This window comes from Chrysemys picta, chromosome 4 (genome assembly GCF_011386835.1).
Source record: "Chrysemys picta bellii isolate R12L10 chromosome 4, ASM1138683v2, whole genome shotgun sequence".
In the NCBI taxonomy this organism is placed as follows: domain Eukaryota; kingdom Metazoa; phylum Chordata; order Testudines; family Emydidae; genus Chrysemys; species Chrysemys picta.
This window is the reverse complement of record NC_088794.1, coordinates 71,724,353-71,749,664: the sequence shown is the minus strand read 5'-3', so window position 1 is coordinate 71,749,664 and position 25,312 is coordinate 71,724,353. Positions and strand designations below refer to the sequence as shown.

At 41.3% G+C, this 25,312-nt stretch overlaps 1 protein-coding gene across 4 annotated transcripts in view; it reads left to right on the top strand.

The window, feature by feature from the left end:
* Positions 1-7,763: 7,763 nt before the first annotated feature.
* NAV2 (neuron navigator 2) overlaps positions 7,764-25,312 on the top strand; it is a 664,394-nt gene continuing 646,845 nt past the window's right edge. Inside the window, exons 1-3 of one of the 4 annotated variants that reach the window (XM_065592584.1) lie at positions 7,764-7,937; positions 10,356-10,764; positions 13,905-14,501. In XM_065592584.1, the coding sequence (XP_065448656.1) occupies positions 14,427-14,501 (75 nt within the window). In that variant the 5' untranslated portion in view covers positions 7,764-7,937; positions 10,356-10,764; positions 13,905-14,426. Of the gene's footprint in view, positions 7,938-8,640; positions 8,843-10,355; positions 10,765-13,904; positions 14,502-25,312 lie in introns of those variants that run through there. The other 3 variants (XM_065592583.1, XM_065592590.1, XM_065592586.1) reach the window with 3 other exon arrangements.

Genomic DNA, 25,312 nt, shown 5'->3' with positions numbered 1-25,312 from the left:
TCTGGGACCTGCTCCCTGATCCCCAGCCTGATCCTGGGCCTGGAGTGGCATCTCCAGCCCTTCTGGGTCCTGTTCTCATCTACCCCCTCCCCAGGAATGCTTGAGTTTATATGGGGGAAGAACCCCCACAATATTTCCAGTGTGGGGGCACTCACCCCTCAACCCCTTTCTGTTTCTGCCACACCTAGTTAGCACTGACAAAAGGTGACTCACTATAGTAATAGTGCTTCTCTGAGATGTTTGCCCAGATAGATACAAGCTATGGATAAAGCTGGCAGCACTGAGGGGGATTTATTCCAAATATGGGAATATGCAGATATCACCCTGAAGAAGAAAGAGAGATTATTTATCAATAACTGCAGATCTTCAAGTGGGTTGCCTCTGAATATTTACACACTTCGGATAAGGCACCAAGAGGCAGATCCTCAGCAGACGTAAATTGTCATAGGTGCATTGGTTTCTGTGACAATTTACAGCAGTTGAGGATCTGCCCCACCAATAGGCACCTCTTAGAGGAGATCCAAAGGTTGCTACCTTCTCATGGGAGCTTGGTGAGCTCAGTTCTGGAGGACAACTCTCTTCCATCATAAAACCATCATTTAGATTTGCACTGGAGTTTGAACTTTCTTATTCTTGGAGATGGTCCCGCCAGGTCATGGCAGATTGGTGGAGCATCTTGTACTTTAGCTCTCTGCATTGTTTCTGTTTGGTGAATAACAGTGGATTTCATTCTTCAGGCAAGTCAAATCATCTGACAGAATTTCCCAACACTAAACTCAGGCAAAAAATTAAGGAAAAAATACAAAAAAAGATTAAAACCAGAAAAGTACAATAAATGGTAGTGTCTGATGAATGAAGAGACCTAGACCTGCTAGTAGCGTAAAGAGTTAATCCTTCAAAGGAAATAATGCTAAAATTATGATGATTTCAGAGTCAATAGATTGCTAAGAATACATTGCATTCAAAGCACAGCAATTTCTTTTAATGTACATGTCTCACAGAAAAATATAGCAGGAATATGAACGAAGAAGTTTTCAGGGATTCATTGCTTTATGTCATAGCTGATATGAAAATACAGCTTGATGGGTTACAGCCAGGAAAATTAATGAATGCCCTGCTACTGTAGTTTGACGTTCCTGTTTCCTGCTCTCTTAACATCCCTAACATTGCAGCTATAACAGTCTTGTAACAGGACATTTTACCCAGGCCCTGGAGCAGGCAAATGAGTTGTGAGATAGCCCCGAAAGTCTATAAAATCTCTCATGAAATGTTGACTTGCAAAATATGGAGATAAAAGCTGAAGTGTCCAAAGTTAAATGACTAAATTTCTTTACATGGTGGATTGCATATAGCTGCTAATGATTTTGTTTTCTAACTATGGCATTTATTTTGTTAGGTCTCAAATTAAAATACTGAATGCTAACCATGCAGACACAGTTAGTCGGCATTAATTAAGTTTTGATTTATATGTTCATTTTATTTCCATTAAACCCACCCCAGCATATCCGATTTTATTTTGAAATGACAGGTCAGATTCTGCCTTTAATTAGGCGAGTGTCAATCCAGAGTAATTACATTGCCTTATTATTTGCATTTCAGTAGCACCCAGAGGGCCTGTTGTGCTAGGTGCTATACAGACCCATAGTAAAATACAGTTCCTGCCCTGAAGAGCTTGTAATTAAAGTAGGCAAAAGGTGGAGAGAAAGGAAGTATTATCCTCGTTTTACAGAGAGGTTAATGACTCAAAGACTCTCTGGCAGAACCAGGAATTTAACTTAGAGCTCCTCAGTCCAATGTCTTAATAACAAGAGCAATCCTCCTCTCCAAAATCTGATCTGTTAAATGTAGGTACCTATACCCTCCTAATCATAGTAGTGGTTATCCATTGGATTACTCTGGATTTATGCTGATCTAACTAGAGCAGAATTTGGCATGGTAATGTTTGGGTTAGTCTTTGTGCCCTTGCTAAATCATTGCTATGTGTGTATTTTGTAAAATGCAAAGGACATTTCTTGTGGGTTTCAGTCATTCAAAGACACCATGAGACTGTCTAATCTTTATACCACCTTCCCGGGAGGGATGATTAGTCTTTGACCCTGGTGCTGCACACAGATAGCACCAGCAAATTAAAAATGTAACCCTGTTATATTTACCATAAGGGTATTCAAATGTTTCTTTTCTGGATTATGTTTATGTGAATAATATTTTGAAATTGTGAAACCTCAGGGATGTTTTACATTTCATTAAAAACTGGGATTTTACTGTGGACACTGAAGGATTTTGCAAGAGCGTAAAACAATGCACACATGCAGGAAACAATATTTGAATAAATTTGCTACAGAGAATGCAGTTAATTCTGAATTTATACCACGTTGCATGGCTGTGGTAACTAAAATGCAGTGGGCCAGATCCTGCAGTTGTTACTAAGGGCATGATATGGATAAGTGCAGAGTATTATTTGTATTCCATTAGTGGCTGGAGGACTCCACAAACACATAGTAAGAGACTGTCCTTGCTTCAAAGAGGAACTTACAGTCAAAATAGACAAGACAGGCATAGGAAGTACTGTATTATTATCCCCATTTGACAGATAGGGAATGGATGTATATCAGCAGAAACATTAAGTGATTTACCCAAGATCACACAGAAAGACTGTGACAGACTCAGAATCTGAAACTTCATCTCCAGTGTCTCAACCATGTGCCATTCTTCTTCACTAATAGATGAGGGAACTGTACACATGCCTGTAGTCAGGCAAATGATTGGGCTATCTCATAGTACTGAGTGTAAGGCTCATGGCAGAAAAGTTAAGAAAAAGATACAAAAATACTTGTTCTGGAAGTTTGCAGTGTAACACTGCTTTATTTCTTACAATCCGGAATCCTAACCCAACAACCAAAACAGAGAAGGGCAAAGCAGGCTGCTTCCTAAAATAGAAACACAACTCAACCCACCTTGCTCCAAGGTGGCTCTTTGCAGATTACCCAAACAGGACCCTGATCACAAATCTTTTCTTAGAGCCCCTTAGTCTGCAAACAGAACCAGAAACCCCTTTACAATTTAGAGTGAGAGCTTAAAATTATAAAACAGTCTCAATACACCACGCTGAGTATCTGCAATCCCAGTTGAAGTGGGAATTGCAGCTGCTTAGTACCACTGCAGGTTTGCCCCATTGACTTTAATTGGAATTTTGCCTGCACAGGGACTGAAGGCACTGCACAATTCTCAATACCCACTGAAATCAGTGGGAGACAGCATCTCCTATGTTCAGGCTCTTAATAAGGTCTGCAAGATTTGGCTCATTATTACTACTGAAAATCATTTTGGGATCTTGTAACTTTCTAGTTATTATCATTTATCATCCCTGTTACTAGTCTGTTTTAGGAGAAGGTTAAACTCCTATATCTTGAACCAAATATTTGAGTTTTATAGTTGATTGAGACATTTGAATAGGCCTTCACAGTGGCTTTTTAATGTGAATTGTCACTGTTGACAATGAGAATGCTTTGATAAATGTGTGCAAAGTGTTTTTAATGCATGAATCATAGAACTGGAAGGGACCTTGAGAGATCATCTAGTTCAGGCTCCTGCACTTGTGGCAGGACTAACTATCTAGTCATTCCTGACAGGTGTTTATCTAAAAGTGTTGATGATTTTTATTACTGATTTATAGGGGGTTATATTGTTCTCTTCCCAAAACAATCATTATAGAATATTAACCTTGGGCCTATCTACACCAGCAAAGCTACTTACCATATTGTGTTGATGGCCAATGAAGTTAATGGAGTTACTCCAGCTTTAAGCTAATAGCAATGAGATGAGAATCTGCTCTCTGATCATCATCTTTCTGCTTCTGAGAATCCCTCCCCCATGACATATATGATTTTCCTCTCCTGCAGACTGGAGCATGCTAGCAGAATAGGAACCAACAAGAGGATGGGCCTGTGGTTATGGCATAAGACTTAGGAGATCTGGGTTCAACTCCTGATTCTGCTGCAGCCTCTTAGTCTCTCTGTGCCACAGTTTCCCATGTGTAAAATAGAAACTATAAGCTCCATTTTTTTGGTCATCTTCTATGTAGACTGTAAGTCCTTCAGCACAGGGACTATGTGGCCCCTGTATATTTGGGCTTTTGGAACTACTAAAACATTTACTGAACCAAAAGGAAAAAAAGGCATGTTCTTATTTACTAATGTACTGAATGTCCACTTAGCCCGGTTAGTGAGAAACAGTGCACACAGCTGCAAGCCATGTTTAACTGGAAATATGAGAAGATCACTTTGGTTCTTTTTTCAAGTGAGGAACATGAATCCAGAAATGCAAATTTTCAGGCTCTTGCCATGCAAATTAACAAAGAAGGTGGCAGTACACCGATCTTTTCAAAGCACAAAACATCACACACACACACAAATAAAATACATTACACTTTTGCCGTTCTCTACAGTCATGCATTGTTTCAAAGAGAAAATCCATCACTTTGAAGAATTACAGGAAAAATTCCCCAGAAACCAGTGCTCCAGAGGAACAAGCAGTAGGCAAAATACAGCTGCTCAGAAAAATAAATAAGAAGGACCTTTGGAGTAGTCTTGTTGTATTGGAATTTTCCTTTATCAGGGACTGGACAATATTAGAAACTGTTTTTATTTTTTCCTTCATATATTTTGAGAGATTTATTTTCTACAAACTAAAACATCAGAGGAAATGTTGTTATTGGATAATATAGGACTCTATCTCTTTCTTTATGAAGATGGCTTCTTATTCACAGTTCAGGCAGGAAAAAAAACACTCAGCTGAGTCGTCTTGCCTGAACTGCACCTGAGACACCACTTGAACATGATGAATCAAATATGAAATTACAGAAATGTCAGCTTCCACCAGTGACAGTATGGATATGAAACACCCATGGCTACCCTACTTCAGCTGACTTGGCTACCGTGGGACAATAAAATTGCAGTCTAGAAACTCTGGCTCTAGCTCCCCTCAAGTGGGGAGAATCCCACAGCCCAGGCTCTAGTCCAAAGTCAAACACCCTGAGGCCTAGCCTGAGTCATCTAACATGGAACAGCTGTGGGTATTTTAGTACAGTGGTTCTCAACCTGTGGTCTGTGGACTAGACTCAAAACAGACAGAATAGAATTCAACTATATACACAGACAATAGATTTCCAAAGGGGTTCACATCTCCATTCAAATTTCCAAAGGGGCCATACCTCTATTTGAAAGTTTTTAGGGGTCCACAAATGAAGAGAAAAAAAAAAAGGTTGAGAACTACTGTTTTAGTGCAATGTAGACATATTCTATCCCACAACTAATGGTTACTGAGAAGACCTACAAAGTTTCATAAAGGAGAATGACTGTTGATCCTTGGCTGGAGGTTTCATTCTAGGCTCCAAGAGCACTTACCATGTAGAGGTGGGGACATATGCTTTTTTGGCAAAAGGATGATATTTTTTCTGATAATTAAAAAAAACACCGCTAGACACTTCTATGGTCTGAAATAACTGAGTGCTAGGTTGCTTACCCCCATACAGGTGATGAATAGGTTAATGTGGGCCTGAGAGGCCAATTAACCCACCTGGCTGCACCTGGAGGTGGGCCAACCCTAATTAAAGATGAAGCCCAGCTGGGGAGGAAGTAGGTAGTGGCTATGAAGAGAGGAAGTTTGGCACAGCAAGGGGCTACAGAAAGAATGGTAAGAACTCTCTAGTCACTGAGATGGGTAGGAAGGTTCCTGTAGGGGGAAGAGGAAGTTCAGGAAAGGAAGAGATCTGGAAGATCTAGGACTGAAGTAAGCTCCTTGGGCTGACTTTGATACAGAGGTAGGAACCAGAGTGCTTGAAAGATATTGCTTGTTACAAAGAGCTTAGGAAGGGGCTGGGTAAAAGGTTTGAGGACAGGTTATGATAGGAAGGAGTCCAGGGAGGTAGTAATAAGACACTTTGACTGAGTACACCTTGGCTACTTGACTTAAGGTTGCTTGCTGGACTGGAAACCAGTGTAGAGATTAGATTGGGCCTGGGTTTCCATACTGGCTGCTGAGAATATGATCCCTCTCCTTGCTTAGAAGGCAGTGGCTCTCAACCTTTCTAGACTACTGTATGTCTTGTCTTGTGTAACCCCAAGTTTCCCCTCACTTAAAAACTACTTATAAAAGCAGATATTAAAAATACAAAAGTATCTCAGCACACTATTACTGAAAAATTGCTTTCTCATTTTTGCCATATAATAAAACAAATTGCAATATAAATATTGTACTTGCATTTCAGTGTATAGTATTCAGAGCAGTAGAAACACTTCATTGTATGAAATTTTAGTTTGTGCTGGCTTTGCTAGTGCTTTTTATATAGCATGTTGTAGAACTAGGTAAATATGTAGAGGAGTTGATAGAGCAATGGTTCTCAACCAGGAGTATAAGGGATAAGTTGGGGTGTGTGTGTGGTGTGTTTTTTTGTTTGTTTGTTTGTTTGTTTGTTTTTAAAAACCCTGAGAGAAAGATGTAAGGGTCTTGGCTCTGCAATGTGTGAGAGAGCCCTTATTAGAAGGCCCACACCAATTTAGTGGTAAGTGTAATAATAAACCAAAAAAAGGGCCCCCTGGGAGAAGGTAGTTTAAGGCTACAGCTACTGTGAATTAGCACCCTGTGTGCTAAGGAACTGAAAGCTATCTGAACAAGCAGAACCCAGCAAAGGGGAGTATGGGATTCCTGAACCAAAAAAAAAGTTAACCCTGCCAGGCTAAAGGTCAGTATGTGGAAAAGACTAATAAGATCTCACAAAAAGAATATCTTATTTTGAGTATTCTGGCCTGACTATAAATCAGTGCAAAGAACTAAAGAAGACTGGGTGGCCCTCCAGGACCAGTCCAGCCCTTGAGGGAGTGCTCTGGACCAACACCTGTCTACAGCATTTTAGTAACACTTAGGTTAATCAAAGTCCTACAACAGCATGTGGAGAGGTGATCAGATGGGAAAGTGAGGCATGAAGTTTAAAGCGTTGGTGAGTGGGTGATAGATTTGGGTATTGAACCAACAGCTTCAGGCTCTTAGGCTCTCTCCTCCCTCACCCCGCCCCCTTTCCAAATTCCATCTGGTGCTAGCAAAAGCTGTTGCACTGACAGCCCTGAGATTTGTCCGCTTCAGTTTATCGACATAACAGGCCGGGCATGAGCAGGATGGTGGCAAGCTTCTCTCTGCTGATTGCCAACATGCCTTTCTAGGAGTCCGAGGGAAGTTGTCCTAATGCCTGTTTAACACGGGGGCTCTCTGTGAGGGTATTAACAAAGGGGCTAATGGAGATGGTGGATTTTCGTGGTGAGGAACTGAACTGAGCGCCCCCCACCCTCCAAATCCCTCATCTCACAGGGAGACCCATGCTGCGGGAGAGTGCTGACTTTCTTTACATGTCCTACAGAGAGGCACTCCTGCTGCCCTGCAATCGGGAGGCCCCGCGTGGTCTGGGGGCGGCGGCGCGGCCAGCAGTAACTTAGGAGCGGGCTGCGGAGCCCTGTGGCGGGGCGGGGGGAGGTTTTTCCACTTAGGGAAAGTCTCAGCTGCAGCTTCTCCGCGTCGCGCGGGACCCTCCTCCCAGCAGCCCCTTCCCCACGCTTCGGCTGCACCGATCCCAGCCCGCCCCATCCCTTCCTCTCCCGCTGCCCCTCTGCGGTCCCGACTTGAAAGTGCCTCGCGAGGCAGTGGGGTGCGGAAAGCCCCCCGTCCATTGGGCGCTGCGCCCCACGTGAACACCCTGGGGTTGGCTGGCAAGGGAGGGAGGCGGTTGCTAAGGCAACGCGAGTGAGTAGCAGCACCAGCGAGTGGCGAGCAGCCCCCGAGCCGGGCTCCCGCCGCAGCAGCCCCCATCTCTCCCTTGCCCGTCCCCGCCGGGGGCTACGTCCCCCCGCGAGGAGCAGAAAGCGGTGTGGGCGGCTTCTCCGGAGGAGCAGGTACCCATTGGGACAGGTATCGCCCCCCCCTCCCGAGGCACGCGGGGCGTCTCCCTGCCTTGGAGAAGGATGCGAAAGTTTTTTGGGGAGGGCTGGGGAGAGCCCCGGGCGGGAGAGGGGAGGTGTTTCTCTTGCCAGAAGATGCACAGCTCAGGGGAAATCTAACCCGCCTGTCGCCCCCCCCTCCCCCCCCCCCCTACGCTTTCTCCAAGAAAAGGAGCAGGGAGGAAATCCCTGCCCTTCTCTTAGTACCCCGCGAAAGGGACCAAAGGTGAATCAAAGGGACCCCCCAGCTGTCCCTCTCATAAAGATCACAGGGGAAATTACTTCTTCCACCAGCTGCCCCCCACTAGAAGGTGCAAAGGGGAAATCTGCCCCGACAGATTCCCTGATACCCCTCCCACACAGATCAGAGGGGACCCCCCAGGCCTGCTGTAAGGAGGTGCAGTGGGAAATCTGCCCCTTGCAGAGGAAAAGGTTATAGGGAGAGCCCCCCTTCTTCACTCCATGAATAGGGTGTGTTCCTCCCGGCCCCTTGCATAGGAGGAACTAGGGGGACCTACTACGCGAAGGGGTCTAGGTAGGTCCAAATGACCGACTCGGAAGGGGGAAGACACCGCCCCTCGCTGCCAGCAGCTGGGGCTGATCCCTGAATGAAAAGGGCAACAGCAGCCACTCAGCCTGAGTGCACGGACAGAGGCTCCGCGGAGAGCAGGTGGCTGCAGCTGATTCCCCAGCCAGCCGGTGCAGCGGGTGAGGAGAGGGTCTTATGCGCTGTAGATCAGGAGCTGCTGAACTGAGAGCAGAACAGTAGCAGCCTGGCTGCATCTTCATCTCAGGCACTTGGCAGATCAGTCATTTCTTGGATTCCCCTTGCCTTTCCTTCCTTTTGCTCAAAGCCAAAGGTGGGGTGAGCAGCTCCTCTTTGCTTTCCTCTGTTGGCGCAAGAAGACTAATTACAAATGCTATATTAGTAATGAGTTAATTAGATCATTTGAAAGGCTGGATGTATTAATGCTTCTGAAGCTTTAACTTCTGCTGGAAGATTAAACAGGTCTGACTTTTTAATTTCTGATTTGTAGCCATTCCTGTGCTGTTGTTGCTGTTATTTTCTTTACTAGTTGCACATTTGCAAAGACAGCACCTTAAAAGAAAGCAGTTAAAAAATCTAGATTTTTTTTTTTCCTTGGGGAGGAGGGTTCAGTTGCTGTTGAGTATTTATTTTGTAAAGAGAGTGTTCAAAGGAACATATGGCTTGGATAGTCTTGCTAGGATAGCAATTCACTAATTGACAAAGAGAGAGGTTCTCTTTTCCTATTTAGAATGGTTTTGCACTCAAGAATTATATTTTTGTTTTGTTAAGATTATGCAGTGTTGATGTCTGTGCCATCAGAAAACAATACCTGCTGGAGAGAAGCATCCCAATACAAACAAAAGATTTCCCCCTTTATTTTATGGTATATGAATGACCAAGAGCAATTTCCTACTTTTTTCTTTTTCTGGAAAGCTACTTTAGGATGGCAGCCCATGGCTATATTTTTCTTTTTACAAAGGAATTGGGGTTTGTTTGGGCATTGTAAGGTTCTGTAACTTGTAAGGTTATTTGTTTTTAAGTAAAGGGGAATGTTTGTGTTTTGCTTAGGTGAAACAATTATTAACCTATTGTTTGGCTATTATTTGTTTGTAGGCCCTGAATTTGCAACTGTATCCTCAGGTATGACCTCCTGTGCCTGTGTGCAGCCCCACTGAAGTCAGTAGGCTGTGCAGGAGCACAGTGGCCCACCTGCACAGATCCAGTTGCAGGACTGGGGCCTCTAGATTCCAATCTTGCAAAGATTTAGTCTCACTGAAGTTCATTTGGGGGCTCATCAAAATGCTTAAAATTAAGCTTATGGGTAAATCTTTGCAGGACTGGGGGTTTAGGTTGTAAACTCTTAAAAGTAGCGGTCATGTCTCTGTATCTGTTTACAGCACATAGCACAATGGGGCCCCAATGCTAACTGAGGCTTCTGAGTGTTATTTAATAGTGATCTTCAGCGATGTGGCACTATATTAGCTTTAAAATTATTGACTGTTCTGTTATGTCTCACATTCATGTTTTTTCAGTAACCAAAAATTAACTCCACTTCATCATAATAGACTCTGGTTTAAAATATATTTATTTGTTCTGTTTTTACACTACCAGCTAAATTAACATTTTACAGCTTCGGGATTAGCCTTTGGGTTGTGAAAGGAGAGAGGAAACCTCCTTAGTTTTTGTTGGGAGGGAAGGGGGAAGTGAAACTGAACCACCAATTACTTGAAATGTTTTGGCTAGTGAACCCTCTTGTTCAAATCTTCAAGCACCAGGATTTCTATTCTCTTGCATTAAAATTGTTTTAAAGGAAAACAGTCGTAACAAGCTTTTTTTTTTTTTAGTGCAGCTGGATGCAAATTAACATCAGCACAAAGGGTTGGAAACATGACCTTAAGGGGGCGTTCACTATATGTCCACAGGAAATATGAATGGCAATGAAATTGGAATGTGGTCCCGTGGATTCCTCCTGAGCTGGTGCTGAGATGGTTAAAAACTAAAAATTGGAGTACAAAGAATTTTTGAGAGACTGTGCTTTTTATGGTTCAGAGGACCTTTCATGCACAGAGACATTGTCCTTACTTGCACTGGTTATGTCATGCTCTCGCAGCATGGCATAATATGATGTGACTGATGCAGTCTCATGTGCCACATCACAGTGAAATCTTTGGAGGAAGAAAAGTTTCCAGCGCTGTTATTTAAGGATATTTGTAAAAGTATTTCTCATGTGTGCTGCTATTGTTGAGATTAAAGGTGATGTACAGGCTTTTAATTACATGCACAATTCCCATTGATAACAATAGGAGTGCTGCCACAGATCAGGAAGAATCTGCAGCTCAGAGCTGAAGTTAGAAACCCCTCACTACCTCTATATGAAATGAGTGGTGATCTCAGATGATTTCCTTGTGATTGAGTATAAAGGCATCAACACAAGTGCATTAATAGGCACTCTTCTGTGTGCAATCTCAACAGAGGGCAATGGCTGAATGGGCTATAGAAAGTGAGCTAATCACTCATGCCTAGAGGTGGTTCCTTCAAAATAGTGTGGAGGAACATTAGTGCAGTGAGTATCTGAGGTTTCACTTGCATTGCTTGTGCTATTGGTTTTTCTTTGGATCAATGGGGCAGGGGGCCTTTACTCTCTAGGAAGACAATTTTGCACCTTTTGTGAGTACTAATTCAGTTAGAAAAACCAGCCAACCGACAAAACACCATTACCTGAATCCAGAGGCTTTACAACGCAGATGTTCAAATACATTTAGGGATGAAACTTTGCAGTAGGCTGCGGTTTCAACCCAGAAGTCAAATTCTTACCAAATTTGAGAAAGACAAGTCTATTTAATATGATTTTGTAGTACACAAAATCGAGAATTATTGATTTTTTTCGGGAATCCTTGCTCCTCAATAACTTAGGATTTTATCGCTTGTTATGAATTTGTACAGTGCCTAACACAATGACTGGGGCTCCCAACCAACACGAATAAATATCATCTCCTCCTTAGCTGAAGTGAATAGTAAAACTCCCATTGACTTAAATGGAAGCAGGGTTCAGCCTTTTGTCATATTATAGACCAGATTTAATAAATGCACTCCCTCTAGTTCCCACCTTATGGAAACCTCAGCAGATCCTGGCCCTACTTAAAAATTTAACCTGGGAAGTGATATGTCTGTTACTATCACTTGATTTTACTGTACAAAAAATACTTTAAAATTAGCTGAGGTGCTAAACTATTAAGAGACTTCAGACTGTGAATAGTTTCTCTCTCAAAGTAATTATATAGGCTGTTCTTTTATGTGCTTAAATAGAGGCCTCATCCTGAGAGGTGGTCAGTACTAAAACTTCCACTGAAGTATAAGGAAGTTATGGGTGATCAGCACCACTCAGGGTCAGATACTATACCACAGAGTCCAGAGAGTTATGGTCTATTGGACCATAATATCCCAGCAGGCTTCTAGTTTGAAATTTTAAAAATAAAAATCATACCGGTACCTTGTACATTTATTAACAAACATTTTCCTAGGACTTAATATTATGGTTTCTCCAAGGCAAAGGTTTCAGAGTAGCAGCCGTGTTAGTCTGTATCCGCAAAAGGAACAGGAGTACTTGTGGCACCTTAGAGACTAACAAATTTATTAGAGCATAAGCTTTCGTGGACTACAGCCCACTTCTTCGGATGCATCTAGAGTGGAATAAATATTGAGGAGATATATATACACACATACAGAGAGCATAAACAGGTGGGAGTTGTCTTACCAACTCTGAGAGGCCAATTAAGTAAGAGGAAAAAAAACTTTTGAAATGATAATCAAGCTAGCCCAGTACAGACAGTTTGATAAGAAGTGTGAGAATACTTACAAGGGGAGATAGATTCAATGTTTGTAATGGCTCAGCCATTCCCGAAGAAGTGGGCTGTAGTCCACAAAAGCTTATGCTCTAATAAATTTGTTAGTCTCTAAGGTGCCACAAGTACTCCTGTTCTTTTTCCAAGGCAAAGGGAGACTCTTCCTCTTTCTTCATCACAGCAATTATAATGACTGGAGTTCATGCTAGTGCCACCTTGAGGTTGTAGAAGTAGTATATGAACAAAGCATTTCTTCCTGAGACTGGCCTTTCTCCTGAAATTACTGTAAGTTTGAGTCCATTTGTGTTTTTTGGTGGCTCAATTGCTAGTCTAGTGATTGGCATCACCTATTAGCTACTGAAAATTCCTTCCATTCTGTGTTTTATAAAATTCCCTTTAATCACTAGTCTGTGGCTTACCACATTTGGGGCAGGGATATTTTTGTAATGGTTTATGTGAAGGAGAACCAAATCCTCTGTTATTCCCAGGAAGGTATGGAATGGACAGCAGCAGTGTTAGCTTCACCAGAATGCCTTTTGTGCTTTATGGGCAGGGATCACCTCTAGGGCTCTAAGGGCAGTTCACCAATCTAGGTTCGGTCCTTGATATATGTATTGAGACTGCCAAGGAGTTCTGTTTGCGGTGTAGGTCTGTATGATGTGGATGCTCTTCCACTTGGAACTGGATTGACAGCACCAAATTCATTTCAAGTTCATATTCAGACCACTGAACAGCTATTAGCTGGTTATTGCTCTCACTCAAGATTTTCTTGGGATGGATACAAACTGGTGATGTCAGTGAGCCACACAGATATATTTTTGTGAGATAGGGCATGAGCCTACAAACACTTATTACCAAATATAGTTCTCACTGGTATGAGTGGCCTACTGATTTAGCTGGACACTTCATGCATGCACCGATCCTAATGGTACAGGGACAGAAATGAGGCTTTCTGTTTTCAGAGGTGAGCATTCAGTCCCCTGTAACTTACACTACCCTACTGTCATTGTCTTGTGCCTTCATCCTTCCCCACTCCCACAGAATCACCCCTGCCACACTCCTTTCTACTTTTGATCCGCCTGTTTCTTCCTCTCACCTGTCCTCTCTCCCTCCCCCCTCCCCCTCCTCCCATATATTCTTACTCATGAGCTTTTGTGGGGATGTCACAAAATTGTTGTTGAACCTGGTGAAGAGGCTCTCTGTGCAAAGAACCATAGGCCACTAATGAATCTGGCTTTAGGTCCAGTAGTAAGAGTATGAAGGATTTGGCCTAGAGTTAGTTTTTCTAGTCCTCAGTAGGTCAAGTACCTACTATGACAGGCACCTTAGGAATACTGTAGACACCTAGTGGTTCTTAATACAACAAGCCCCAAAGGCATTAAATAGCCATTAATGTTTGTAAAGAACTTTGAGATGCTCAGATGAAGTGGTTACGTATGTACAAAATACTATGATTACACCTCAATTTTGACTTTGCAGCTCCTGGTGTGACTGAAGAACATCAGGAGCTATATGTTTATCGCATGGGTAAAATATGATTTCTTCTTTTAGGCATTTGTTTGACTATGTGGAAGAAGATGACAACTGTGCATGGATGATTTGACGTAATTAACACCTGCAAGATTTGCAAAAGGCAATTATCATTGTGAAGCGTTTACAGTGATTTATGGGAGGAAGGTGGTCCAAGAGAGGGATGCTGATGATATCAACACAGTGGATTAAATGCACATTTATACCTTTATTGACATATGAATTATCCATGCTAAAAATGCAATGAAAAGGGTGCTGATGAAGCAATAATGTGGCACAAACTACTGGATATGGATTCAGCTCTGCCATCCCTCTATGAGGCACATAAATGGAATTCTACATCTGAGCTAAAATAGGATGTTTAGGTTCTCAGAATGCCTGCTTGTTAAGATAATAAGCAGTGATGGCTAACAAAATTTTTGAAAGGATAAGAAACGGGGAAGAGATTTGAAGGAATTCTCTTGTTTTTTCATTGGTATTTGTTCATACTGTGGATTTTGAGGGAACACTTAAGGAGACTCAAGGAATATTTCTAACTGGGAAATGGAACCTGGATCTGAATCTAGTCAACATCAGAAAAGAAAACCTGTGACGCATGGACTGGAAGATCAAAAAAGGGTAGGTGACAAGACTTCACCAGTGGCATTTTGTGCTTAAATTGCTGGGCATGATTCAGGGAGCTCAAGTGCAATTTATAATTTTTGTATCCATTGTTACTGTTTTCCATTGTTTAGCCAGCTGTGGGCAAGCTCAGAGTATAAAATAGTTCTGGCTTTTCTGGACTTGTTGCTGCATGGGGAGTAAAGGGCTGAAAAAGATCCTCAGGTCTTTATTTCATTCATTGTATCCCATCTTCCCTTATTCATGGATAAAGGAGTTGGGGGAGCTTTTTATTAAGAGACTGCTATCCTGGAGTGGTTGATAGTATAAATGAGATATGGTGACACCTGCTTTATAAAGTCAGGCTGATTTATTGTATTTGTTTTTTTTTTTTTACTTTTACAATTTACCTTTTAAATGGCTATAACTCTTCAGGCTTTCTTGTGATTTTGGCCACTGAACTAAAAGATTCTGAAGATTATTATACTGTTCCCTGCCTGTCATTCTGAGACCAACATGCATTTTATAATGCACAATAGATTTCAGTCAACAGACATCATTTTGATGAAAAACACCACAACAATATGTAACTAATGTTGACCAGCAGTTCTCTAGCTCATACTACAGTGTTTCTTGAAATGTGTGTTAAGGTAGCATGGCATTATTTAATAATTTGAATAGCTACTGCATATTAAATACACCTAAACACAACCACCATCTCTGGCAAACTGATAGTCTGGGAGCAACTGGGGGTTTCAAGTTGTTGTGTGAAGACAACAAGAAGTTAAACAAATTGTTAAACTTGACAAGTCTGCTGTATAAATCATTTTATATTTTCTAATGAGGATTTGGTTGGTGAAAGAAAATATTACGTATTCTGGTTTCTGTGGGGAGCTCTTTCAGCATTGCTTTAACATGACTTTTTTTTTTTTTTTATTTATGCTGAAATATGAGAGCTGAAAACTGACCAACTTTTTTACCATTTCAGCAAGGCCAACTGATTTGGGGAGGAGCCGGTATATTATTTTACTGGGTCTGTCAAAGAATAAAAGTGATTTGTTTTTAGAAAACAAGCCAGGCCAAGGAGCATTCAGAAACTAGATAAAAATGCATCTCTTTTGTTAGCCAGAAATAACACATTTAAGGAACCCAGAAGAAGCCCTGAATGCATTTTAATGCACTCAGTTCGATCTATTAACTGTAAAGCTGACAAGATCCTCCCTCTCCTATTTTCAAGGAAGCATTCTGGGACTGAGATAAATCAATAAGGGTTGAAAGAAAATCCCTCTCTTGACTTCGTTTCTAGGAGGCTGTTAATATTTTTTGAAATGTACATCAGTGCTATATACAAGCCCTAATGGGGAAACATTTGGGACCTATGACACAAAGGTATATTCTAATTGTTCTGTTACATCAAAATTAATAAGCAGTTATGATTGTCTATCTTCGCTGATAGGTATAGAAGCCTACATCTCCCATCTGTTCTTGGTGCTGGGTGTTTGGTGCACATGTAATATGGGGCTTCTGAAAATATAATGTAACCCCAAGTGAGGCTCAGTGGCAGCTGGGATAACATCAATTGGTCATGCTTAGCTGACATCCATTTTAACTTGAACGCTAGCCTTCATGGAGATTATTAAATTTATAATGATATATGTAAGATCCATTTTAATGACTCTTCACGCTTGGGTGATCTCTCTCTCTCTCTCTCTCTCTCACTTCTGTTTGCAAAACAAGTCTTAATAGAGTATTAAATTTCATTTCCTATTGAATTTTCTAGGGAAAGGTTACTTGCAAAAACTTTGCTCAGATTTATGTTTACTGAGAGAGAATCTGGAATCTTTCTGTTGTGGATGTGAATAAAAATATTCTCCCATGCAATTTCTCATGTATGGTAAATCCAGAATCCTTGAAAATGAGGCTTAGAATATTGTGCATATGATCAAGGAGCATTGAAAATTAGACTTGTACAGTACAGATTTGATCATTAAAATCAGGCAGGAATAGGAAAAAATAAAGCCAAACTCATTTTAAATCAGGAAAATCGAATACTCTCCTGTCTTTGAAACTCTGAATTTTTATCAGCACTAAAGGATGACATCCTTTTTAGCATTCTTCAGACAACAATGGGAAACATATCAATGTGTATGTGTTTATAAGTTCTTTTGGATGACCTATATTGCACAAGCAAAATAAGGAACACTGAAGACTAGGCTTGAATTTATTTCCTTTCTGCTTTCTTTTTTTGTAGCCAAATTACTGGGCATCTAATTTTATTAGAGTGCTTACTCCAATTCTCAGTTTCCCGTCTTCTGTTTGTTTTTTGTTTTGAATTAATCTTCCAAAAGTGATAAAAATCCAGGTGCTGTCCTAGTCCCCATTCAATTTGATGGGAGCAGGTTCTTTTCAGTTGTCAATTTACTAGCTTCCCAGACAAAATTACAATGGGATTGACGCTAATAACGTTCAGAGTCACACTGGATTTAGCCACAACAGTTTCATTGGCTTTAGTGAGAATTACATGGGATTTAGCAATCTAACTCTTAAATTAAGGGTAAAAGTGGATCAGCTTTAAAAACCTATATTTACTCATGAGCCAGTGGAACTATTTGTGTGAGTAGTGAGCAGGATTTGGTCCTCTTTATGACCAAAACAAATGCTTTACACTGGGCCCTGTTTTGAAGTTTGTTTTCAGGTTATTGGTTTGATACCAGTTACAGATGTCCATTTAGCTATCATTAGTAAATTCAGAGTTGATTTTTTCTGAAGAAGGTGCTGTGGAGAAATCACTAGAGAGCAAGTGCTCCGGAGCAATTTTTAATCTAGTTAGGTAAATATTGTTCAGTTCAATAATTATCCATTTTAACCTGTACAGATGGAAGGCGTAAATTTTCCGTGACACACAACTATTGACCAGTGAAGGGGAATGTCTCTTGGATTGATTTTCTCCCTTTCCCGAGTTCTCATTCAGATTTAGTAGCTTTTTGTTCTGACAGATATGGAATATTGTAAACAAGTCTGGGTTTTCAGTATACCTGGCAGTGGTGACAAAGGAGTGGTTTCTCTGAAACTTTTACCATTCTCCTATCTTTGAATAAATGGACTTTGATTCAATGATTAAAACTGATTTAACTTTATCGCCAATCATCAATTTAATTCAGACTTGAAAAATAAATTGAAGATTTTTCCCTACTTGTATGTATGCTCCAATTTGACTCAGAAATCAGTTGCTTACTTTGCTAAAGCACATTGTCTGATAAAAACCCAGACTCATTTAGTTATTTTACTTACAAGAAAATTTTCCTTCTCATCCTTACTTTTGACTGAATGAATATGTAAGAACTGCAGGGGTAAACAAGCCCTTAATCAGTTTAAGTCTACATTAAAAGCAGGCTTGAAATATTTCATTATAATGTGATGGATTTGATGCATAGCTTTCCTCCCAGTTCTTCTTCTTAAACATTCTTCGTGATATGCATGGCTGGTTTCATATGGTATGGGGTTTTTATGCATTTTTTTCACACCCTGGGTTGTTACGTCTGTATTATCAAGCAAATCTGTGGTACATGACCACTACCTTACCATCAATTAAAGCTAGTTTCATGAGCATAAATACTCCCACAAGTATTAATTTATAGCTTGAGTGCTTTAAGGTGTGGTTAGATCTGTTGGGTGGATGGCTGAATGTCAGGTTTACACAATGGATTTTTTTTTATTCTGAGATCTTAAATTACTTTGCAAATACTGCAAAGCTGAGCCAGTGTGCAAGCACTGAAGTGTAGCCACTTCTAGAGTGCAACAAGAGTTGCTTTTATGCAAAAGTAGAAAGCTGTCGTGTGGTGTGCTAGTGTAAGGACACTGTCTTATTGTGGTTCTACTGGAAAATGAACCAGATAGAAATCAATCCAGCAAGATACAGGTTGGCTTTCTAATAACCTATGAGCACGCATACACAACCTGGGTTCTAGAGGCTGTTTAATCAAGATATGCACATTTATCCTCTGCTTTGGCCTGTTTCTGTCCTAGTAAAATAAGTAGCAAAACACATTCACTCAGTGGTGCAGAAGTGTATGTTTAGAAATCTGTTCTGGCAATTTTGGAAAGTAATCTCAGTAGCCTGTAAAACAGGGTTTCTGTTTTATTAAGGATCCAGTCATGCAACCTTTGATTGGGTGAGAGAAGACAACTATGATGAGTTAGGGTCAGGCTTTAACCTTGTATAATTTTTCTTGGATGCAAAAATCCATGTTTAAATCTCATATACAATGTTATATTTGCAAATATAACACTTATGTATTGTGAATGATAAGATGCCATGTTTCTGTTATAGCAGTTGACCAATTTCAACATTTTGTGTTTTTGCTTTAGAAAAGAATAGGCTGGATCCTCACCTGGTATATAATCTCATATCTTTAATGGATACTGACTATGCCAGTTTATACCAATAGAGGATCAGGCCTTGCATGTTAAAAGCAGTTAAAGTAGGATTTGATGCACTTGAGAAGTACATTGTTCAATCTTGTCTATGCTGAAGTCAGAATGGAATGCTCTCAGTTCAATATTTTTTTATTACAATAATTACCTATAAAGTAAAAGGAGCTTTTTGTGTTCTGCTTTCTTTTTCTTTCTCAAATTCAGACTTGGTCAGCTTGATTGTTACTTATACATTCTGTTGCTTTTAAGTGAATAAGGCATGTATAACAGTGTCTCTTAAGATTACTTTGATGCTCCTGCATCAAAGTGGAAGCTTAATATTCAAACTTTTATGAGCAGCTTACTTCTACCTCTCAGGATATCAGAAAAGGGGTTCAATATCCAGAAATTCTTTCCCTTACCAAGGAGATGATCTAGAGTTTTAGGTTAGGATTTTCAAAAGCACCCAAGTGACCTCCCACTGATTACAGTGAGATGTGTGCTCCTAAGTCACTTTTGAAAAGTCAAAAGAATAAGGGTAAGATTAATAGCCAGGTCAACAGTAATCTGCATATGCTGGTGGTTCAAAGCCTACATCAGAAGACACTAAAGAGTTTTGCAGAGAAAGAGAGGAATTAATAAACAAAGGCTAATTACTGTAGTTAAGTACTAAAGAAATAATAAAACAAGCATGAAACATGACATTACATGCTGTAGTACTCTAAATAGCTTCATGTAAGTATCTGTAGTATCTTTTATTTAATGTGACTTAATGCACAATTTTAGCAGAGTGTCCAGTTGTGGATCTTTTATCTTTACTGAAGTCCAGGGCACAGGGGAGAAATTGTGATATGCTCTCAGACTAGACTGATTTTAATCAGAAGAAACGGGGGGGCGGGAATTCTCCCAGTGGTTTGATTCCAAAAACCTTAGCATGCCACTGGAAATGTATCTCTTGGGAAGAAACTGACACAGTGCAGAGATACAAATGCAGCTTTAAGTGAAACTGTACAAAATGAAAGAAATAATTTAGGCATGAATGGTACTGGTCCTGAGGATGCGTTAGCACTATGATGTCATGGAACTGAGGTTGTTAAGCATCTCATGCGATCAGCCTCTAAATCAGTTTCTACCATGAGAACTCTTCTGCTCATGAATGTTTGTCTGTATAATGTGTAAGCAGCTGGATTTCCTTCTCTCCTTTTGGAAGATTAAGACTGTATTGTAGATTTGCTATAGCAGATCTGACTGATGGTCCTCTGGTCTGGTATACTGCCTGTGGCCTTGATCAATATCTGATACTTCAGAGGAAGATGGTGATGGTGGTGGGCAGAAAAAACAGCCAACAACATAATGTATCCAGCCAGTTGTGTTGTATGTGGGGAAGAATATCCTTATTTTATCTTGCACATTTATGAATATTAATAGTCACACCGTTATCTAGCCCATCTCAAAATCCAGCCAGGCTATCTGATTCTGTGAGATTCAGCCTGTGGCAAGCGATACTTTGTGTAAAATACCATTTCCTTTGCTTGCCTTTGAGGGGAGGGATAGCTCAATGGTTTGAGCATTGGCCTGCTAAACCCAAGGTTGTGAGTTCAATCCTTGAGGGGGCCATTTAGGGAACTGGGGTAAAAATCTGGGGATTGCTCCTGCTTTGAGCAGGGGGTTGGACTAGATGACCTCCTGAGGTCCATTCCAACCCTGATATTCTATGATTGAAAGTGAGTTTTTCAGGGCATGTCTATGCTATGGGTGCTACAGCAGCACAGATGTAGCTTCCTATATCAACAGAGAAGGGGGTTTTACATTCCTGTAGGTAGCCCACCTCTGCATGTGGTTGATAGGCCCATTGACCTAGCCTTTTCTGTGCTGGATACTCCTGGGGGAATTGTGCACCAAAAAAGTTAAAAATTCTGTGCATAATATTTTAAAATTCTGCATATTTTATTTGTCAAACTAACAAAATTACTTCAATTGATTTGAATTTATTTCAGAATACCTGTTGGCCAGTATGTCTGTCTGTAACAATATGGCCAACAAAAAAAGATTCAGGAAATGGTGTGGGGTTTGTTTCTGGACAAATCAATTCTTTACTAGGCATATTAATACAGAACTTTTGAGTAATTCATTTAAACTACAATACAGAAATGGATTTCCTGCACCCCTCAGAAGCAGTGCAAAGCTTTGGGGGAGTCAAGGGTAATGGAGGAGCTGAGGAAGAGGGAAGTAATTGCTGGGAGGGAACCTGGAGGGTTGTTGCGTGGGTGGGAGAAGTATGGCACAGGTTATTTTGGGATGGGGATGGATTGTTAGGGAGTTGGGGGAGTCTCTCCTATGCAGACCTTGGTTGACCCCTAGCTTCCCATTCAGTCAAGCAAATCTCCATCCCACCCCCATGTGGCCCTATACCCCTGGTCCCATTCAACCCCCACTCCAGTCCCCCAGTCTATCACCCCACTAGCCCTTCTGAATCCTCGTCTGTGACCCCTCAGTAGCCCCCGTTGCCCTGCTCTGTCCACCCCCCCCCCCGCCGCATCCTGTGCCTCTTGACCTGGCCCCACAGGCAGCATGCTGTGAGGAATGCACCCTCTCCTCCTCCCTTTCCCCTCTCCTCAGCTTCCTGCTCCTATCCTACCCCACTTGCCTTCTGTTTTGGTGCCTCAGTAGCCCCTGGTGGGTGTAAGTGCAGTGTCTCCCCAGCAGAATGTATTTTCTCTTGGGGGGGTGGGGGGAACCGGGCGGGGGGAGGCGCATGAATTCTGAACGTGCAGTGGCACGGAATTCTCCTGGGAGTATCTAGAGGCTAGGTTGGTTTAACATCATCACTCATGGGTATGAAAAATTCACACTCCTGAGTGATCTAAATTTTAGGTAGACTAGGGCTAAATAGTGAAATGAAAGGTCTATGATTGGAATCAGAGGTGCAGCTGTTTCTGATTTTTAATGTGCTTTTAATTAGAACTGAGACATAACATTCATTGTTTGTTTCTCCAGAGGTGGTGGTGGTGTGTGGTTTCTATTTTTTTTTTAAGGCTCCTATATCTTGATTTCCCTCCCCCCACCCCGCTTCCTATGAACAACAAGATGCTGTGTGTAATCCACCCTGGCACCCTTCAGGTTGTTCATCTTGCGTTGTGCCTTTGCAGACTGCAGACGGTTTCCTCACTGCAGAGGATTATACACTTTAACTGAGTGTTTAAACTTACTACCTCACTCCTGCTTCAGACTGCTATAAGGTTAGAGTTCGGTTCACTTCACTTCTTTCTGAGGTACTGACCATGATTGTCCCCCATTAAGGGTCTAATCTGGCACATCCTGTGGTTAGTCACTTGTGTAAATAAGGGTTTCCTGGATCAGGCCCTAGCAACCTGCCACTTCCAGGTATTGGGAACAAAAGCATAGGCTAGGAAAAAGAGAGAAACTACGAAATAAGAATTATGTATATAAACACATCTAGTGATTAAAGAAAGCACGGCTAGTTGAGTACAAAGTTTGTGTTATAAAGTATGGAATATTACCCTCATAACAAATTATTTGTTCTTGGCCTAAAAGCCGTAAAGGTTTCTCCCCACTTATCAGTTTGCAATATTATTGGATGCATGTGTGTGTGTCATGTGAGCGTGTCACTTCCCAGTAATGAAACATCTCTCCCATCCTTCCTCTCATGTCAGTGAAGCTTGTGTTGATTATAGCCACCTTTTGAAGAGAAATACAAAATATTTTCCCAGTTCAGTGCACCCTTGTTTGGTGTGCAGTAAAATGTTTGCTGTGCCATTTAAAAAAATATGCTCCCTGATGCACAATTTAAGAGCCTGATCCTGTCCTGCAGCCCTTACTCATGCAAGCAGTCCAACTTAAGTCCAATGGGACTCCTTGTGTAAGTAAGGATTACAGAACTGAACCCTAATTATTGTTTCCTATTGTCTGCCAGCTTTTTGTTTCCTTTTCTATTCCAATGTTGACCTAAATAGACAGTAGAAAGAAAAATCTTTTTGTTAAATGAAAAAAATCTCCAAGTGTGACTCTCAGATGTTACATGTAACTCCATTACTGTGTTGATTTCCTTTGCACCTCTTTGGAAGAGTACTGCGATTATCATGCAAATGGATAGCCTCTGGCTGCAAGCGAATAGTCCTATACTATAACATATAGACCATAATATTAAATTCCTCAAGATTTAGATCGCTAGTGCAATTCATATTGGGCAGCTAGACACCAACTGTCTGTGTCTCTGCCTTGAAATCTGTTTGATATCCCTGATGTCCCTCACGTGGTTTGATATTCCTGCAAAGGAGGGAAGGGTGGGGAAGAGAGCCTCTGAGATAATGATTATTTTCAGGGCATGCTGCACAGCCCATTTTTCAAGGCCTTTTTGGGAAGGAAGGGCCACAATGGGAACATTTGGGGGGCGGGGGGAGTATTTTTAGGGCCTGGGTGGCTAACTTTTTTCTCTTTGGCAGGCTATCTTCTAGTTTGGGGGAGGCTGGGTTTATTATGATTGCATTTTTATCCTATGCTCAAGTCACCTAGAGTACTGGATCGGCGCTTCCTAATGTAGCCTATAAATTCAAACAAACTACAGTTGTACATTAAACCTTTGAGTCTCTGTAAAACCGGTAATAATGTGTCTTTGGTATTTATAAACATCCTTGTTGTAACATGCATCTTGTTACACTGTAAAACATAGAGTAGGTTGCTGTATGCAGATGAAAATATACAGCAAGGGCTGTGAGAAGAGAAACTATATATACAATAGGGAGATATAAATATAATTTGCGTTCTAGCTTCTTACAAAGGGATATCATAATGGCTAGAAGCATATATGGGATGTTGCAGAAATCTGTGATTAAACCAAGGTTATTACAGATATGTGGTACTTCTTTTATCCACCAAAGGCTGCTCAAGGTTTCACTGGTTTAACTTTGAAGTAACTCACTGGAGAGGCTGCAGATTTACACTGGAGTAAGGGAAAACAGAGGCCTGCCTTATCCCTTTCCCCACCCCCACCCCCAAGACTTATATGCAGAGCAGCACCATCTCCACCATCCTCTCCCTGGCCCTTGCAGAATTTGGTCAGGAAGGATAATGCAACCTAAGGCTGTATTACCTTTTTTTCTGCAGCACTTTTCCCTCAAGCCAAGTCTCCCAAAGTAGGTCACAGGTAGTCTTTCTCTGCTGAGAGCCAATGAACCTGATGAGAGAACCACCAGCACCAAGCCACCATAGACACTTGGGACCTCTTGTGATTTTTTTCCCCCCCAGAGCTCCTCAGGTCTCTGGGAATCAACAGGTTTGTATGGGTGGGGCTTACAATATATTTTCCGTAGGGGAAACCCCTACTCTCCAATGATGAGGGAACTCAGTAAGGGGGATCTTCACTTAAATTTCCTTCAGAGATCCCTTTTACCATTATTTCTGAGGGAAGAGATGAAATTGGCCCTGTGCTTGTGGCATTCAGTACTATGCCATTTTCTTAAGTTGTGACTCCCACGGATTGCTGACAGGATGCGATGCTTAGATATCTCTTGATGCTATTGTATATCAATGCTGATAATGGCATGCTCTGGTGTGGGCAGCTTTTTTTTCCAGACCTTGCCACTAAAAGAGGAATTGCATTAAGGAAAAAGTGTTTCCACGATATCCTACTGTACTAAGTTGCCTAATCCATGATGGGTTTTAGCAAAGAATTTATTTTGTGTCTCATTCACAGGTAGACATGGGTAGAAATCAAAGTGCTGTAAGCATTCAGCTAGCTCTAGGCTTAATTATTTATTTAAATAAATCTGCTTTTAAGGGTTTCACAATTCTTGATTGTGATGACAGCAAGGACTCTCAGATTTTCACTAAAATGGAGGGTATGTTTGGGGTAAACAATGTACCTCTGAAGACTTAAACAGATGGCTAGAGTTGCCTCTGTTATCTTGATGTATCTACATCTTAATCTGCCATGCGAATGTCTCCTGTTCCTTCACTGCATTCCCTCTCAAACACAGTATATATATTTGACGCTACCACATTTGTGAACACTGCATCATATTCAGTATTGTGATAATCCTCTTCCTTATGGATTAGGAAGATTCTACTTCTGAAATCTGTAACCTGAACCCCACCACCCAGGGCTGAAGCTCAAGGGCTCGAGCCTCAGGCAGCGGGGCTTGGGCTTCAGCTTCAGCCCTGGGCTCCAGCAAGTCTAAGCCAGCCCTGATGATCTATTTAAAACGGCATTACGACCCACTTTAGGGTCCTGACCCACAGTTTGAGAACCGCTGTTCTAATCTATATAGGAATTTGGGGCCTGATTCAGAAGAGTACTTAAGTAGTCCCACTGAAATCAATGGGAGTGTGAATATGCATGAAGTTAGACTCCCATTGACTTCAATAGTCTTTAGAACAGGCTCTTACATGGTGTTAAT